At 32.4% G+C, this 20170-nt stretch overlaps 1 protein-coding gene across 1 annotated transcript; it reads right to left on the reverse strand.

The window, feature by feature from the left end:
- Window positions 1–6757: 6757 nt before the first annotated feature.
- Window positions 6758–10120, reverse strand: LOC107029105 (60S ribosomal protein L23-like). The gene is made up of 2 exons (XM_015230427.2): window positions 9594–10120; window positions 6758–7006 (listed from the first exon to the last, which is right to left on the reverse strand). The coding sequence occupies exons 1-2, from the start codon at window positions 9935–9937 to the stop codon at window positions 6949–6951; spliced, it is 402 nt and encodes a 133-aa protein (XP_015085913.1). The 5' UTR covers window positions 9938–10120; the 3' UTR covers window positions 6758–6948.
- Between the last annotated feature and the right edge of the window lie 10050 nt (window positions 10121–20170).

Here is a 20170-nt window from a genome sequence, read left to right on the forward strand (position 1 = left end):
ACAGGGGTAGACACTATGAATGGTTCATGCAAGATATCGCGAAAAATGTCAAACTTTTAAGCTACTAGAGGAGTAACAAATGAAATGGTAGCACATGAATCAATTAAGGCATATACATCAATAGAAAAAAATTTCAACATACTGGTCACCACGTCGGGAGAAGTCTCTTGCTCACCCCTTGAGCGAAGTGCATAGAAGCGATTCTTTTTCGGAGCATCATAAAAACCACTTACTTTTCCACTCTCCTTGTCTTTTTCCCTCACGTTTGGGCAATCCAGATCCTTGTGCCCACTTTTACCATAACCAAAATAATTATCTGTTTCCTTTATACAATTACCATAGTGCTTCTTGCCACACTTTCCACAAGTTGGATTCTTTGTTGGTGAACTAGTGTCCCTTCCATTATTAGTCTTAGGTTTAGACACACTATCATCCCTAGACTTAAGGAACTTGGAAGAAACTTGATTACAAACCCTCTTCTTTAACCTACGCTTGTCTTGAATCTCAATCCTACCCTTTGAAGAACCACCATCAAAAGATCTTGCCTTTTTGATATCCCTAATCTTCATCTTAGCCCTTTCATCTTCCACTTGTTGAGCATGAGACGAGAAATATTCATATTGTCATGTATATCTGAATGATATTCCTCTTGCAAGTTATCCGACATTCCCGTCACAAAGCTTCATTTCATCTCTACGAGCGGAAACCAAAGAAGGAGCATATTTTGACAATTGAGTAAATTTCAAGGAGTATTCAAGCACACTCATGCCTCCTTGACTAAGGTTAATGAACTCCACCACTTTAGCTTCCCTCTTATCCCTAGGAAAGAATATATCAAGAAAAGCCTTCTTGAACACTTCCCAAGTCACCGGTCACCCCTAAATGGCCTATTGTCCCATCATTGGACATACCAAGTTTTGGCCACACCTTTGAGTTGGTAAGTGTCTAACTCAACCTTCTCAGTAGTAGTCAACCCCATAGAATAGTGGATCTTGTAGATTTCGTAAATGGCTCATGGGGGTCTTCTTCAACCTTGGACCCATAGAAAGTAGGGAGATTCATCCTAGTGAAATCCCTTTGATGGGAGGCTATGGTACCAACTTGTTGGTTTGCTCGGGGTAGAACCTCCTTATTAGCTTGGGTCGTCATGGATTGATCTTGAGTATTGGCGTCTTGTTCTTGGGTAGTAATGGCTTGGGACATTTGGATAAAATCAGCCCTTATGTCACCAACCATCAAAGGATGATGATTGATTGGGGCCTTGTAATCATTCACATCTTCTTCAAGAGGAGGAATTTGATCACCACGGGGAGGAACTCCCGCATTGGCAATCTCTTCTTCAAGTCTTCGTGCCGGATTCCTTCGAGTATTCATTGCCTATAATCACAATAAGAGGATTAAATGCTAAAAGCACATAGGGTTAATACTCTAGAGGCACGATATTGGACTTCCAAGAAAGTGAGAGTTTCCTACGACATCATATAGATTCCTATACAAAAGTGTTGTGCGCTTAAGAATTATGAATACGAATCCACATAAACGTGGTTGAGAGAGACATAGACTAAAGTTATTTAATATCATACTATGATACCAAGTTTGTCATATCCGGGAATACCCCGTAGACGTAACCGGCATCGTCATCCTTTTTGAGGACTAAGACTCGCCTCTTAGCTTACATCATTACATTCATAGGTCAAAATGAGCGGAAATTTTAAATTGTTTACTTCTTCTACATTGAGGATTACATAGACCTCTACATACACATAATAGATATATAGGATAAAACATAGTCTCAAAAGCATGTCTCATCGCATAATCATATAATAAGAGTATATCAAATTTTGGGCCTAGCCCATACATCAGTACAATAAGACCACATCTAGGTCAAACAACATATAGTATCCAAATGAAGAAGGAAAGAAACATAAGAGTCTTAACACTAAAAACATATTCATAGCTTGATAGTGCATTGCCCTCGGAAAGTAAGGACCTACCCAACTCGGATGATCAAGAATTCGAAGTATTTTTGAAAGCCTCTCCAAAATTCCTTCAACGAATAGAATCAAAAATGTTGGGGAAAAGTAAGAAATGTGGTTAGTACACCACTTGTACTAAGTATAAGACCATATCCACACATATCATGAAAACATGCTAGAAAGGGACATTTCATTAAAATATGCAACTTACTTTGAAAAGTTTTATGCACATTCAATACGACCATACCAATCAATTAGACACATTTATTGAGTCATAGGCATGTACATCACAAGACCAACAATACAAAGCATAGTCAAGTTAATGATCATATTAACAAACTTGCATATAATATCAAGACCAATCTAATCATCAAGTTAGAACTTAAACAAGAATGAATAAGAGTTCATTACAATATAACAAACATGCACCAATGTGGAATCCGGTTTCATGGAACCCTACATAGTAGTAAGACGGACTACTTGCTAAGGTAGTACCAAAACATGAACATATCAACTACGTGGATCCACTAGCTAGTATTCCTATGGGGGCAACATAGTTCAAGAACTAGGAGATATAGTTGGGATCCTTTTTATGAAACATGCATTATAGTATCCAATCTCAAGAGTACATTAGTGATCCTACCTTCTCTATGTGGGAAGGGACACTCCTCGCTCTAGTTCACTCGGTGCTAAGCTAGAGTCCCTTTTGAAATGTCTTTAATGTCTTTATTAATCATCATAACTTAATGTAGTTCATAAGGTCTGATCCCTTATATAGTCATTGTTATTAGATCATTAGGAATTGCATGAGAATATGGTTTCATCACAACCCTCCTATGTGAGATTAGCATAATACCGTCATCATGTCATAATAAGGCATATAGGTACTTCATAACAAAACTTATATCATTTCATCTTAAGCATAATCTCACAATCACATAGTCAAGATATTTCAATCCATCATTATACCAACACCTGCTTAGGCTAATCACAAGGCATGCTTCAATTTAACTACATCATAATCACAAGCCATCATAATTGAAGTAAAGGTTAGGATCATAAAGACTAAATCAATCTCCTTCAATAGCCAACATCATGGTCATACCATCAACCAACCAATTATGTCCACAATAGGTGTAGTAACATCAATCAATAGTAATTAACACAAGAACTAGGTCAATTGCATCATCACCATCCAAATTAACATCAATTGATAACCTAGGGTTAGGGGAATTAAGGTTCATCATGAATTCATCAAGAATTAGATCCAATCCCAAATTTATATTACCCTAATCAATCCATACATGATATAAAATACATAAAAACAAGTCTAATGATCAATTTATTCTTTAATTCCCATCAATTCATGACCAAGGTCCAAGATTTTGGAAACTTGGGAAAGGGAACATGATCAACATGAAATTTCATTAGTTAAAATCAAATAACCAACAATCTATACTCAATTAGTAATAGGAAAATATAATTCATCATCACTTCGAAGTTTAGAAGAAAACCCATTAGAATTAGAAAACCCCATAAAATTGGCTAATATAGACATCAACTTTTAGAAGACCTCTTACGGAAAGGAATATGAAGAATGAATAACCCATACATTAATGGAGATTGATCCAAGCAATTTAGGTGAAATCCTGAAGAAATTGACCTTCTTTTTCAAACTTTGTTCCTTCTTTAATGGAGGAATTGGGCAGAAAGAAAGTAGAGAGAGTTCAGAGCTTTTGGGTTTGTTTTGGAAATTTGGGTTTGGATGAGTGATAAACGACTTCTAATGACCCTTAGGTTTTATGTAATCATCCCCTAAATCCCCTAAAACGCCACTCAATTAAATTGGTCTTTTTGTGAAGTCTAAATGTCAAAAATACATAGACCCTCTATATTACACTCTACCTTACAAAGTCTTTTAAAAGTTTAGACTTCATTTGACCATGTGAAACCATCCCCAAACATAGCGACATCAACTAGTTTAATTAGGCCAGTTTTCAGACGTCATGGACATCCTTTGAGGTCTTGGCTCTAATACTTCTGGGATGACTTCTAAATATTATTTTACGCCATAAAACAATATCTCAACCCTTAGACACAAATTGTAGGCTCTACATTAGGTCTTGACTTTTCGGAGTATTACAACTTAGTTTTCCTATATCTTTTGAGAAATCAACTCAATTCTTTACTCTTTGCTTGACTTGAAACTTTTGATCTTAATCAACTCTTTCGGGAATACTTAGTGCATTTATACTTATTTGCAGGAAAGACTTCAACTTTTACTCTTTATTTAACTCAAAACTTGAGCCTTAAAATGAAGTTGAAACGCTTAAATAAGACACTTGGAAACTATAAGAACTTTACTTTGACTTAGTTCTTAACCTTAAGACTTAACTCTTAGCTTTTTAGACTTTGATCTTAACTTTTATTGAATTGGATTAAGGATTCAAGGTTCATGATCATGTTTATGGATGATTTCATTATGTTTAGATGTTCGATAGAGTATTGGAATCGACTAGGAATTTTAGGCACATATCTTCGGAACTAGTACGAAAAGATGGGGAAAGAATGGGGTCTCCCTGCGTCCTTGGTGCTCCAAGAGGCGTGGAGCGCCAAAGACTGGTGGGGACAGCATCTATCCAGAGGGGCTCTGGCTTGCGGGGCACGCCAGAGCCTCACACATACAAACTATCCTGAAGGGCTCTTGTTGGTGAAGCGCAGCAGAGCCTGTAAGACAGGATTTTCTTCTTTTTATCTCTGATTTTTTAACTCTAAACATTTTAAACATCCATGGATATTTCCTCAAATCGCATAGTATCACTAATAACATCAATACCCAAAAGATTATGCCCTAAAAACAACACTGGAATATGATTCAAATCAACTGAAGGCAGAACACAACTCAACCAACAAAAGATCAATCATTGTTCTTCAAGAACTTTAATGTTCATCATTCAAACTACTGAAAATTTGCTGAGTTGAACAAGTTTGTGTGTTGGTGAACTAACCCAACAACGTAATATCTCACATACCTTAATAGATATGACCCCCAATGAATTTTACTCGAAGATCTTGGCGTTCTTGATGAATTCTTGGTCTTTCCCCCTTCTTCTTCTCCTACTCTTCACTTTTCTCACAAGCCCTAAGCATGAATAGCTTTTCTAAAACTGACTTAAGCCTTAATTTTACCCCTAATAAACCTTTAAAACAAATTAGGAAATAGCTTGGTCAAAAGGCCACTTTACCCTTACTAAAATCCGGATGGGGACCTTCCCCAATTCAAATACCCAACTTCTGATAGGCATATCTCCCTCATACGATGAGAAATGCGTAAACTTGACAATGTTGGAAAGATCTCTTCAAGGGCTTTCTATCCATAAAAAGAACTGACTTTTCCCCCTCCTGATCTAGAAGTTATGGAAGTTTTATGGACGTTTGAAAATGAACAAAAACTCATTTTCTTAACTTAGAAAATTTTCCAAATTTTTCCTATTCTTTACAAAAATGATAAATTTTAGCTTCTTAACAATTTTGTTTGCTATTACGGGTTATGATATGCTACAAATTGTATATGACAAATTGCACTCACACTGCACAACATATAAACATATGGGTCACAAGGAGTAAGAATATAGACTAACTATGGTGATCGAAGGTGGATTGGTCGACGAAATAAAAATTAATGGAGAAAAGTTTGAAGGAGATTTGCGATCAATTTTGACTGAGAAAAAGAAAGTCCCTTCTCCCTTCAACAAACTTGAAAAGAGGTAACATTACCAAATTAGTCTAACATCAATTCTGGAAAAAATAGTGTGGATAACCTTAACAAGGAGAAACACCCTACGAGAACTAGTTAATAAACAGTTAACACATCAGGTATCACTACAACAAAGTGGAGATACGACGACATTTCTAAATGTCGTATTATGATGTTTAAATGTAACAAATTTATTTACCGATATTTGTTTTACATTTGGCTCAAATTTCGTAAATTTTAGTGTCGAGAATTTTTTTGAAATTCATGTAATTGTCAGGAAGAATTCATGACATTTATTTTGTGACATTTATGTAAATGTTGAAAAGAATTTGCATCAGTTACTTTGCAACATATATGTAAATGTTGGTAAGATTATTATGACATTTATTTATTGACATTTATGTGAATGTCGATAAGAAATATGTGACATTAAGGAGATGTCAATATGAGATATATGATATTTATTTTCCACATTTAGGTAAATGTCAGTATAACATATATGCCATTTATTATCGACATTTAGTTAAATGTCGGTATGAGAGATATATGGCAATTAATTTTTGTAATTAGTTGGTATGAGATATTTGGCATTTATTTTTAACATTTACGTAAATGTTGGCATGAAATATATAACATTTATTTTTGACATTTAAGTAAATGTCGACATGAGATATGTGACATTTATTTTTTCGACATTTATGAAATGTCACTTACACATTATGACATTTAGATTAAATGTTGGTAAAAAAATAAATTCAAGACACTTATTTGTGACATTTATACAGTGTCACATTGAAATTTTTGACACTTAATATCAACAAATGCTAATATTGAATGTCATAAATATTTGTGACATATTTTGTTGAATGTCATATTAATATTCTAATTTCGCTACCAAGTTTCTTAAACATCCCAGAAAAATCAATATATGATTTTTCTCAAGACACAAATATATACAAACAATATATGCGTTCAAAACTATCTTCTTCATAATAAGAAAGAAATATTATATAAAACAAATATTTTACTTATACTATAATCAAAGAAATAAGTAGTAATAAGTAAATAATTTCAAAATAAATTATCTCTTCTATCACAAGTAAAATTGAGATCTAACTAAATGTAATAATCTCAACATAAAATCAACTAATTAACTCCTAATTCAAATGGAATTAAAAATCTCCAGAAAATTCGCAATAAATCTTTATGAAATCATCAATCCAAAAGTCGAGTATGTTGAAGTCTATACTTGACCTCAATTTCCTTGAAATTTCTGCATAAGAATGCACAAAAGAAGATTTATAACTGTTTACTAATAGAATTAGATCATCATTAAATAAAACAAATTGAGATGTCAAAAGTGACTAAATAAATTATCCTAAAAATAAATATATTTAGGAATTGATGCAAAAGCAGTAATTAGATACATGAAATTTTACTCCTTTTCAAAGAAAAGAAAGATCTTATCATTTTTTCAAACATACCCACTTCTTTTTTGTTGTGCAAACTACGGTAGTTCCAGTCTTCTTGATCATGTTAGTCAGATAAAAAAACATTAAATTGATTATTTTGGTACTTTATGAAATAAGAAACATAACATTTCATTTAATACATAAGTCTGCCAATTTTTCAAGAAGTGAACCATCATCTTGTTAGAAGTCAAATAATAAAATAATTGATATTATGTAATGGCAGTTCTTGATGTATAGTAAATCTAGTCATAATTCACCAGTTGAGAAGTACCAACAGAAAGAAAAGAACTTTATTTGTTCATGTCTAGCAAAGGGTGAGAGAAATACCGAGAAAACTCCTGCAAGGTTTCCTCTATAGGCAAAGATGGATAACTATGTATTTTGTTACTAGTGTTGCATTCCTTGCCACTACTTATACTGACTATATGGCCTCTGCTGGAAAATAACTCAAGTGTTCTTCTGGTTTTGTTTCTCTGTATGAGCTTCTCTCATTCTCTAAGTCTTGGGTAAAGATTTTAACTTTGATAGAGTACTACAAGCCTGTATTATAACGAGTCATCCTTTATTGAAGCATGGAACTAAAAATATGTTCTTGGTGAACTAATCATCATGTTTGATGTTTTTCTAGGTGGACTACATTCTTGGTGACAACACGAGAGAAACAAGTTACATGGTGGAATAGGGAAATAATAACCCAAGACAAGTACACCACAGAGCTTCCTCCATTACCTAGTTTAAGGTTAATCCTAGTTTTGTTACTTACCGGGCAGGCTATGTTTAAGTATAGTTGAAAGGTGAAAGATCCTAATCTCCTTAGTGGTGCTCCTATTGTTGGACCTGATGCCTTTTATTGGTGGACCTGATGCATGTGGCAACTTCACTGATCAAAGATATAACTATGACCAAACGGAGCTTGCCACTTACAATAATGCTCTACTTATCAGTGTGTAGGCAAGACTTCATGTTGGTCATAGCGGTTACAATCAGCTCCTCCCGGGTATACTTTTAGTGAATTAACATCTTTATATGAGTATTCCGAGGATTCATCTTACAATTAGTAGTTTTAGCTAACTGTCTACCTACTACAACTTGTTTGGGATTCAGACGTAGCAGTTGTTATAGTACGAAAATCTTCGTATGACTCATTTAGTCTTAAAGTTCTAACTATCATAGAGAAAATCCATTGAATGACGCATACAGTGCGCAAAATTTTACCATACAAGAAATTCTTACTTTTCTAAATGGTTCTGGTAGAGTAATTTGTCCCTCCGATTCCACTAGACATAGGCAAAAAGTAGCACGACACCTAGATTCAGGCAACTTATTTTTCGAGATGCAACCAAGGATAAGCCTCAGAAATTACCTGTTGCAATGTTTTCACAATCCTAGTGAATCATATTTACCTGGAATGAAGGTTGGGATTAATTTGAAATCTGGTTTTCATTGTTCCCTTTCATCATGGAAGAGGGAAAATGATCCTTCCAAAGGTGAATTTACCTAGACATTCGATACTGATGTATTCCTAAAAATATTTCTAATGAATGGTCCCATTGAACTCTAGAGAGTTGGACCATGGAATGGCAGAGTCTTTCCTAATGCACCATCTCTTTACACATCGTATAATGGTTATAACTATACATACTTATATGATCCTAATGAAATATCATTCATGTATGAAATTCGAGACAACGCTATCATTGCATGGGTAGTGATGCAACTAAATGGATTTCTACAATTTTCATAATGGAATAATCAGACCCAAAATTAGGATGATTTTGATAGTGCACCAAGTAATAATTGTGAGGTTTATGGCTAGTGTAATTCATTTTTTGTGCATTACCGCCAATTCCCCAATCAGCTGATGTTTGGATAAAATTGAACCCAATGATCCGACATAATGGGCAAGGGGAAATTGGTCAGGTCAGGTTTGTTGTAAATGCAATAATATTTAATCATCTTTTACATTTAAATAATTAACACATTATTTCTAGCACTTCTTCTTCAAATTACATTCATTGATTCTATTGTATTGTAGTTGAACTTCAATACCTCAATTAAACAATAACTTTAAGAGTTCTATTTTAAGTGAGACTCCTTCTTAAATTAAAACTACTTGCCTCTTTAGACTCCTTCAAATCAAAACCATTGATTCTTTCTCTTCAATTCATCAAATGTTTATTTCCTAGGGGTTTCTCACGAAATTAACATTATCCATCTGCAGTCGTGTCTTTATTCATTTTAGAAGTTTTCTCTAATTAAACAGCTCGTGACAGTATACCTTTGGACTGTGTTAACTGACACGTTTCTTCTTTTTTTGTCAATCATCAAAACTGCATAAATCCCAATATAGTGCAAACTGAATAAATATAAGAGCTAAGAGTGTTTTACCTCATTATGAGCAACGAATAAGACAATGATGAGTTGAAATAAGTTATTCCACCACAACCGACTTCACTGGTGACCTCGAACTCAAATGAACCTTGTTTAGTGATGTAAGGGAAAAGGGAAACTAACATTGTCGTGCGCTGACGAACAAAGAAAGCAGGCATAATCTTCTTCTTGAGATTTGGCTTACCCTTCTTCAAGGTAGCCATTACCATATCTCCAACACAAGCTGAAGGCAACCTGTTAAGCCTTCCCTTGATCCCTTTCATAGAAATGATGTACAGGTTCTTCACACCAGCCTCATCGGCGCAGTGCACCGTCGCCGCCACCGGCAGACCCAATGACATTCTGAACTTGTTCCCAGCGGAACCTCATTATCCTCGTTTCGATATCTGTTATTGAAAATCCCAAAAGTCTTGAAGCATATAGTCGAGATTGAGAGAGATGATGGAAGTGAAAGAAGAAGTGTGAAATGAATCCTCGCGTTGGAATTTCCCTCAACAAGGCTATTTTTCTAATTTCCAATGGAAGAATGATTGACGCTTTAAAGATAATTTTTGTTACTTTTTTTAATTTTATTTTAGCTTTAGTTTTAGTTTGTCTTTTTCTTAGCTTTTGGGTCCACCACTATTGGATTGGGCAAATGTTTGTTAATTTTTTCACATAGCGTTGTAGTAGGAAGGAGAATATTTTCTATGGAAAATGTTTTTTCTGGAAAACAAGTAGATTTATGACTTATTTTCTTATGTTTGGCTGATGAGTAGAAAATATTTTTACTGTTTGATTTATGAATGAAAAACATTTTTGAGAAATATCTTTTGTTTTTAGTAGAGTAGAAAATAAAAATTTAAAGTTGAAAATATTTTTTAAAAATAAAATAAAAATTTATTTTGGGAGGTGGGGTGGGTGTTGTGAGCGGGGGTCGGGGAAGGGGTGAAAAAATAAAAATTTGAAGTCGAAAATATTTTTTAAAGCCATACTTAATTTATTTTTTTGGGGTGTGGGGGGTGGGGTAGGGTGCAAAAAATAAAAATTTAAAGTTGAAAATTTTTTTAAAAATAAAATAAAAATTTATTTTGGGAGGTGGGGTGGGTGTTGTGAGCGGGGGTCGGGGAAGGGGTGAAAAAATAAAAATTTGAAGTCGAAAATATTTTTTAAAGCCATACTTAATTTATTTTTTTGGGGTGTGGGGGGTGGGGTAGGGTGCAAAAAATAAAAATTTAAAGTTGAAAATTTTTTTAAAAATAAAATAAAAATTTATTTTGGGAGGTGGGGTGGGTGTTGTGAGCGGGGGTCGGGGAAGGGGTGAAAAAATAAAAATTTGAAGTCGAAAATATTTTTTAAAGCCATACTTAATTTATTTTTTTGGGGTGTGGGGGGTGGGGTAGGGTGCAAAAAATAAAAATTTAAAGTTGAAAATTTTTTTAAAAATAAAATAAAAANTGGGGGGAGAGGGGTATGGATGAAAAAAATAAAATTTTGAATCTGAATAAATTTTTTAAAAAGAAAATTAATTTTTTTTGGGTGGGGAGGGGGGTTGCTAATTGAATTTAATTTGTTGGTAAACTTATCAACCAAAAATCAATTGGTAAACACCTAAAGATGTTGTTACAAAATTTTATAATATGACCTTTACAATTCCGTTGGTAAAATTACCGACTAATTTTTGGTTGGTATATCGTTAGTACCTTTACTAACGAATTGAAAATGAGTAAGTAAATTTTTTGCTTCATTTTCAATTCATACATTGGTAATTTTAGTTACAAAAAATTTGTGTTGGTAATTTGCCAATAAACTATAAATACTTTTTTGATTTTTTTTTTGGTTTTCCATCGGTGTTCGATACCCACGTTTGAGTTCGATTATATATGGATTCACGCCGGAAGATTATTATGTTCCAAACGGAAATCGAACCCGAGACCTCTTGGTTAAAGATGCAGGAGTACTTACCACTACACCACAACCCTTGTTTGTAATAAATTTTAAATACTTTAGTATGATTATTTATTTTTCTAACAAATTTACTAATTGATTGTTAGTTTATTGATAATATATCATTCAAGTTCAATATTAGCTTAGAAATTGATTGACAATATGTTCAAAATATCATTAACTGAATGATTATTCAATAGTAAAATATTTGTTAACTTATTGCACTGAAAAATCTAAGAACACGAATATAAATACAAAGATATTAATCAATTTTATAAATCATATTTGAATGAAACAATGCAAAATATATGATAACAAGTTAAATTATTCTCCGTATGACACGTATCATTATATCAAAAATTTTAACTTGAGCACGTTTATAAAAAAGATTTACCATGTCTAAATTTTGGCCAAAAGTTAAAACGCTTAACACAACAAAAACTGAAAATGGAAGTCTCAACACCTGATACAACCATCTTATTTGATATAAAAATGATCTTTCAAAGCTAATTGAACTGACAGAATTTTCATCAAAGCACGTTTACAAAAATACTAAGCAAAATCAAATTTTTGCCAAAAGTTAAAAGTTAATTAGCTTAACGATACAAACTGAATATGAAAAGCTCAAAATCCAAACTCAGTCATCATATAAAGCGACAAATGACCTTCCATAGTTAACCGCGCCAAAGAAATTCAAATTTGCGAATGTTTCCCAAAAAAATTGAACTAAATCAAAATTTAGCAAAAAGTTTAAAGTTAAAACGCTTAACTACACAATCTGAAAATAAGTCTCAAATCCCGAACCAACAATCCTATGAGATCAAAACTGAACTTATATGGCTAACTGCGGTAATAGAATTTCAATTCAAACACGGTTACTAAAAATATTGACTAAAGTGAAATTTTGGCCAAAACTTAATAGCTAAAATGTCTCACAGCATAAACTCAAAACGAAAGCCTCAAAATTTCAACCCTCTATCTTATTACATCAAAAATGACTTTTCGCATCTAACTGTTCTTATCTGGGTACGTTATCAAATATATTGACCAAAATTAAATTTTTGCCAAAATTTATTTATTAGAACACCTAACGAGAAATAGTAAAAATGAAAGCCTCAAAACTCAAACCAACCATCGTACGACATAAAAAATAACCTTTGGAGTTAATCATGCTAACGAAATTCTCATTTGAGCATATTCTGAAAAATATTGGCCAAAGTCAAATTTTGACCTAAACATAAAATATAAAACACCTAACGGCACAAAAAAATGAAACCTCAAAACATGAACCAACCTTCCCGTTAGATAAAAATCGATCTTTCGAAGCTAATGACACAGACAGAGTTCTAATCTGAGCACGTCTACAAAAAAAATTGAGTAAAGTCAAGTTTTGGTTAAAAGTTAAAAGTTAAACGCCTAATGACACAAGCATATTAGGCATTTCTTAGGCGTTTTGAAATATTAGGTGTTTTAAAATAAAAGCATATTATAAGAGTATTCAATTCAATTAACTTTAATGTTATTATTCTATATATATAACATGTGAAGATGTTTATTATCTTACATAGTTAATGTGAATCTATTTAACTTTATATTTCATTAAAAATATATAGACAAAAATATAGTAAAAGAGTTAATAATTTAAAAAAAAGATATTCCCATTCGACGTTGAATATATTGTGACTCAATAATCAGTAGCGTAACATTTTTGAATAATTAACTTTATGAAAAATCATTTTTGACTAGCAATAACATTTATCTTTTGATATGAATGCAACTAGAGAAATGAAAATACCAATAAATGTGATTTATGAAAAAATCATACAAAATTAAATTGTATATTTGAAAATGGAACAAGAATTTTAAAACAAAATATTCAAAGAATTTTCTTTAGTATTTTTCAGTAACTTTATAATATAATTCTTAAATACTCCAGAAAAAAGGTACACCGAAGTATATGTTGTAATATGAATATTCAAACTCATTGATATTCCAATAAAATGTACAAAATTACATCAAATCTATTGTTAAATACCTATCCAAACAAAAAATTAATAAGAAAATATATATCTTGACGTATCATATATTTATATAAAAGAGAACCTTAGGCCCGCTTATGTGGCGCCACCAGAAACAAGAATTTCCTTTTAAATTTATTTATTTACAAAACTAGCCTTCCATTTTCATGAAAAGTTGTGACTTTTATGAAGAGTTGCGACTTTTATAAAAAAAACTACGACTTTTGTGAAAGGTTATGACCTTTCTGAAAGGTTGTAACTTTTTCAAAGAGTTGCAACATTGCGATAGGGCATAATAAATATTTGTTCAGACTATCCTATGTTTTCTATAAATAGAGAAATTTCTTGCCATTATAATTTGTAGGTTTTTCCCACTACAGGGTAGTAAAATTCAAATACATTAATTGAGTTTTTATGATTTATGTTTCATTCTTGAAAGTTTTCATGGAGCTTAATTTGTACTATGTGTCATAATGATTCATTCAACTATGGTAATTTTTTTTTCTTATTTTGGTGACCTTTTGTAACTTTGTTAACGTGTCAGCAAGGATGATTGAAAATTGATCTTCTCTTTTGTCCTTTCAACAGGCTTCTTCATATAAACAAAGCAATTTGATTTCAACTGCAATGCAACATTACTATTTTTGGACCTTTTAGTGCACAACTCATAACGTTGCTGAAATGCTTGATGGTTGAATTTATTACATTTGGTTCATTAGTAAACAAATTTTTTATTTCTGTCATTGTTAAATTTATGTTTTTTTCAAATTCAAATACATTAATTATGCTTCTTATAATGTGTTTTTCATTTCTCAATGTTTTCTTCTACATATTTCATGAGGCTTAATTTTTTTAGTATAAATCACAATGATTCATGTATCTATTGCAATATCTTTTTTGCTATTTAGTGACTTTTTTTGACTTATATTTAAAATCCCAGTGAACAAGATTGAAAAGTTTGTTTCTTCATATACTTTTGGGGAAATTGCTTGTGGGCTTTGCTATATATGATAGCACACAACAACAAATATTTGATAACTAATACGGAATCAATGATAAAAAATGTTAAAAGAACCAAAATGATTGATCTCTTGCTTGCCACAGTTAGTATGTTATTTTGATTATTTTTTCTTATCTACAAACATTTTGTATGCCATTAAACTATTTCAAGAATGTTTGTATAGACACAGTTAGTTCAGATGTTTTATTGCAAGTTAACTAATTTTTCATACTTCTTCTTCTCTTCTATTTTCAGCATAATAAGACATCAACTTTTCGTGAAACTAACAAATGTCCAAAATACACTATAGCAAAAATACTTTTATCGGTAATATACATGAACATTCACAAAGAGTATTACAACCTTTACCGACATTAATTAATTTTGATTGAATTGAATGTTGCTATAGACATTAGAACATTTATACAGAGTATCAATTGCCTTTCAAAATACTTATTTAATGATAATTAAGCTATTAGTATCATTAAAGATAATTTTTGTTGCAGTGATAACTTTTTAAATTTTCAATAAAGATGTAATAACTCATTCTGGCTTCTTTCGATTAAAATTGTGAACAGTAAACTTGGATAAAACCCGAGAGACTATCTTTTTGAAAAATATATTAAGCACATGAGTTTTTCTTCTTGATAGTTAAGAAAGTAAGGTCGTTTTTATTATTATTTTTGGATATTTGTGTCTTCAACTGCTAATAAAATCATGTTGTGAGATTTTAATATGTTTTGTGTCAAAATTTTGGTTTAGTATATTCGGTTGTGAACATTTAGATGCCACCTACTGCTTGGTTGATAATTGCATTAATTTTTTATAAATACATACTATAACTTTAAGTATAACAATAACTATGTCGTAATTCAAATAAGCTGAGGCCAGTGATATGAAACCTTAAAAATATAGTGACTATTTTCAAACAATAACAAAAAACATTTATGATAATGACAATTTAAGGGTCATTTTCAGCATATACTTAATATGAAATACAATAATAAAAAAGAGATTGACTGAGGTTCATAAAAAAGGAGTCCATGATCGTTAATTTGAATTTAGTTAATTATGGTATTGTTTGGACGCGATGTTCCACTTTACTTGAGCGTGTCGTTGTTCAACATTTTTGATCTCTTTTTTAACTTCTAATGTTGTTCTTTATGACTTCTTAAAATTTAAAATTTTTTATTGCATCTTACTAAGTATTTTCAGGGAGATTTTCTTAGACTTCTTTCTTATACTTAAAATCTATCAATGACTCGTAATTTTTTTTAACAAAAATAATGTTTTTTAAAAATATACGACTTTAAGATTTTGGAGAAACGCTTTTCCTTAAGATAAAATATTTTTGACAATTATGTACCAAAAATATAAATATTACTGAATGATCATATGTAAGACTAATAAAACAATTCAATACCGCCACCAAAAGCAAGAATTTCCTTTTAAATTTATTTATTTCCAAACTAGCCTTCCTCTTTGATGAAAATATATGAATTTATGAAAAGTTGCGACTTTTAATGAAAAGTTGAGAATTTTATCAGAAGTTGTGACTTTAATGAAAAGTTATGACATTAATGAAGAGTTGATTCACTCTATTTAATTCATCCAAGTCTTATCGGAGTCCCTCATTCGGTGTGGAAGTTTCCGCTCTTTCAAGCTCGTTTTGGTCTCCGTTAGCAGCCAGAAAAAAGGTAATTCTTCCCTTGTAAAAATGATTCATATCACATTTTATTTCATTTCAAGAGGTTACGTCATTTGACGTTTGAAAGTCCTCAATATGTGGATGTTTGTTGTTGTTTATGTCTGACTCGTTGATGCTTCAATATAATATACTTATGCCTATGCGACTTCTTGATTTGGTCATGCCTAAGCTTGTGGATTTGCATCCAGTGTTTGATACTCTAGTTTACTCTTCTAGTTTTTGTCTATTATTTCTCTGTTTAGTCGACTGCTTAATGACATGGGGTGGTCCAGTAGTGAGGCACTGTGTGTGGTTTGGATAACCTTTAATGTATGTATCCTTACAAGCATGAACTCTCAATATGGTTAGCATGAATGAATATTTATTTGTTTTTTTATTATCCTTTAGTTTCATCTATTTGTAGTTTTTTTTATTCATTTTTCATTTTTAGATTTTTTTTGTTCTGTTGCCAGTAAGATTTATCCGTAGAAAATTTGTCTTTCCCACTGTTCGAAGTTCAACCAAAAACGCTTACCTTCTAGTTGAGTAAGTTTAAATTGGAGTTCTCTTAGTCGTGTTTTTGTCGGAGTTAGTCTTTAAGATCGTTCGAAACCTGATGTCTATTGGTATTATCTTTTCATGTGTATAGTCCGAGATACTGACTCGATTTGTGTAATTTATGGTCTCTGTTTCCGTAAAAGTAGAGAACCAACTTTTCTCTTGCATTCCATATTAGGTATATTTGTGTTTATATGCAACATGATAGTTTGAGGACAAGTTAGTTTAGTTGTAATGATTTATCGTTAAATTTCACTTCCCTTTAGATGATTTGGCAAAGCCCCTCCCCTCTCTTACTCTTCGACCTTTGTTTAAAGATTGAATTTACCAATTGAGTATGTTTATTTGATAAAGTGTAGCATGTTTCCTTTACATGTTTTAAATTTAAATGATGAGCAACAGTGAGGTATTCCCCTGTGTATGATGGATTCCTAGGCATATATGCATGCAAGTGTGTGCTACACGCATAGAGACATACTTGTTATAAGATTTGCAAGCCTTATTTTTAGTTCACAAGCGTTTTGTCTTTAAAGCCATTTATTTCGGTCTGGTTCGAATCTCTAAAATAGTTGACATCTCTTATTTTCGTTTTGTTCAAGATACATTTTATCATTTTATCGCTCCATGTTCTAACCATTATTTTATTGCATGTGAAACTCCTCTCGAGTTCATTTTGGGACTCCCTCTTCATCCTTGCATCCTTTGTTTGAGCCACGAAAGCTTGAACCATTATATCCGAGTTGTAGATCCCCTCAAAACTACTGTACAGGCCAAAACACAACAAATATGTTGCTGGAAATTTATTTTAATAGGTTTTGAGAATGTTGTATACTAGTGTATACACACCATATACATCAATATACAGATCCAAAACAGACATATGAGGACAAATTTTAAAAACAGGTCAAAAAGAAGACTTTGCTCGCTGAAAGTTAATTTTTCAGGACCCCAAAAGTTGAAGAACAGGTCGATATAATGGATGTATACAGTGATATACAGTCGTAATATACAGTATACAAGTCAAAACGTTTCTACTGCAGGGTAAAAACGCAGGAAATATAAAATCCTCCTGAATTGCATGCTAAGGAGTCCAAAAATAATCTGTATACATGATGTATACGTCAAATATACACATGGTGTATATCATTGAAAATAAGGGAAAAGAGGAGCCAAAAGCCCAAGGATTTTTACAGGTCCAGCAACTTGGACCCAAGTTCATTTTGTGGGCATTTCAGTACAAGATAGGTGGGCCGAAAGCACAATTTTATGGAATTCGGGCAAATTGGCCCAATTTCAAATACTACTCTTCTATCCCCTCATTATGTATGTATTGTTATTGACTAACATTTTGATTTCAATTTAATTAATTCTCAAATGATAGTCATTTCCCTTTATTTTTGCATATTTAATAATATACAGATACTTATACATATAGATTTTGCTTAGTCTTTATTCTATTTATTATTTCTGTCAAATGTTTAAATTATTCTCTTTAGAATAACTCTTTAGTTTAATTTCTTCTTTAAGATAATTAATTTTATGAAAATATAATAATAAATGAGCAAATAAAAATTCGAATTTATTTAACTTAGTTAAAAAAATTTAAAAATTATTTTAAGAGTCAAAGTCATTTTTAGTCAAATCGCCTGTCAACCACGAGTTAGCGGACATTCTGAGGGCCTAACACCTTCTCGGAATGTACATTTGAACTTCGGACCCTTTTCAACTATTTTTTATCTGTTTTAAATCTTTTGAAAAATAATTTTAAGTATTTCTTGATTTTTCACTAAACAATCAAGTGGCGACTCTTTTAATTCGGAAAATTGATTTTTCTTAAATCATAAGATTAATTGATTTTTTGAAACTTAGTCATTTTTAATTTACTTATATATTTTCGTAAAACAGAAATGACGATTCTACTAGGGATTAAATAATTTCTAACTAAAATGATTTGAATATTTGGACTCAGTGTTATTATTGAATTGTTTATATGTGATTAAATTGCTTAAATTATAAACCGACATTGGATGTTATGGCATATTTCTGATATATATTGTATAGTATATTAAAGGACGGTTTGCGACTTTTTTATACTTACCTTTTTTTTGGAATTAGTGACAATTTATTGGTTCGTTATGCGTCCAATGGTTGTCGCGAGTTTCAGTCCAAATTGTCCGTTTGGGTTTCCGATCTTTTCAAAAGCCACTCATAGTCAACTAGCGTAGAGCCGAGTCAAAATCTCGAATTTAGGAGCATTTTAACTAGGACGACCCAACACCCAAGGCGTGTGGGCCCATTAGAAACCCACCTTTTGTCTACTCTGCCCAAATTGTCAAAAATAGACAACCATGCTTATGTGTTAATTGAAGAATGTATGTGTGTTTTAAAACAATTTGTTGTCTACGGGGGTGGGGGTTAGTTAATCTTTATCTGCTATTTTAGCAGAATGAATTTGATACACGAGCCCCTAAAAACAAGAATGGTTACCGTCCCCGATCCCTTCCTCAAAGTATGGTGGAGGTTCATGAACAACACAAATGATCGTTCATAAATACATAGTTTACCTCTCGTCACTGCTACAGATGAATGTTTGGCCCGATCTAATTGAAACAATGGTGAAATTCTAGGATAGCGAGAATATGGTCTTTCGATTTGGGGAACTGGAGTTGCACCAACCATAGAAGAAGTCCTTACGAGTTACGAAAGCGTCTCCATGAGCAACAAAAAGAAACGACATCCAGATATAGATCTCCTAAATCCCACAATATGGGATTTCGCCAAAATTAGATAAAAACTGTCATTGGTTAAAATCGAGTGGATGGACAAGCTCTCTGGCCCAAATATACCTTTCAGAAAACTATATTATCGGTTCGAACGTGTAAGGGCTTATGAGATATATAAAGACGAGTTTGTTTCAAAAGAAAAATGGAAAGAGACGCGCCCCCTCGCCTTTGCAATATGCTTACTTGAAAGGATGGTTTATTCTGAAGGGCCAAAATACAGTATTCATCCTAGTGTGTTTATGGTCACTCATTCCATCTTTTACAGAGTGGACTATAAATCATCAATAAAGTACTACACTTTAGCGCCTATGAAGGCCTTAGACAAATGTCAAAGCGGAGAACGCTTCTTTCAAGGGTGTAATCTGATACTGGAATGGTGGATGATGCGACATTTGATCAAGACTCATAATCCAAAAGAACCAGATCCCCTAAAGTGTTCAGATGAGCTACATGGTCATGATTGGTGGTTATACCACAATCGTTGCAATAAGACTGGAGAAGAAAGTTTTTGGTATCCGAGACTTCGAGGGCTAAGAGAGGAAGACGTACAGTGGTCAATAGACAGTTTGGTGGTAACTAAAAGTATGGTGGTTCAAACAGAA

Source organism: Solanum pennellii, chromosome 1 (assembly GCF_001406875.1).
Source record: "Solanum pennellii chromosome 1, SPENNV200".
Classification (NCBI taxonomy): Eukaryota; Viridiplantae; Streptophyta; class Magnoliopsida; order Solanales; family Solanaceae; genus Solanum; species Solanum pennellii.

Coding starts and splice junctions, on each gene's coding strand:
- LOC107029105 (XM_015230427.2), bottom strand. CDS start 9,937: ATGTCATTGGGTCTGCCGGTGGCGGCGACGGTGCACTGCGCCGATGAG. Junction 7,007..9,593: donor TATTCGTTGCTCATAATGAG/GTAAAACACTCT, acceptor ATTCTTATGCAG/AAATTTCAAGGAAATTGAGG.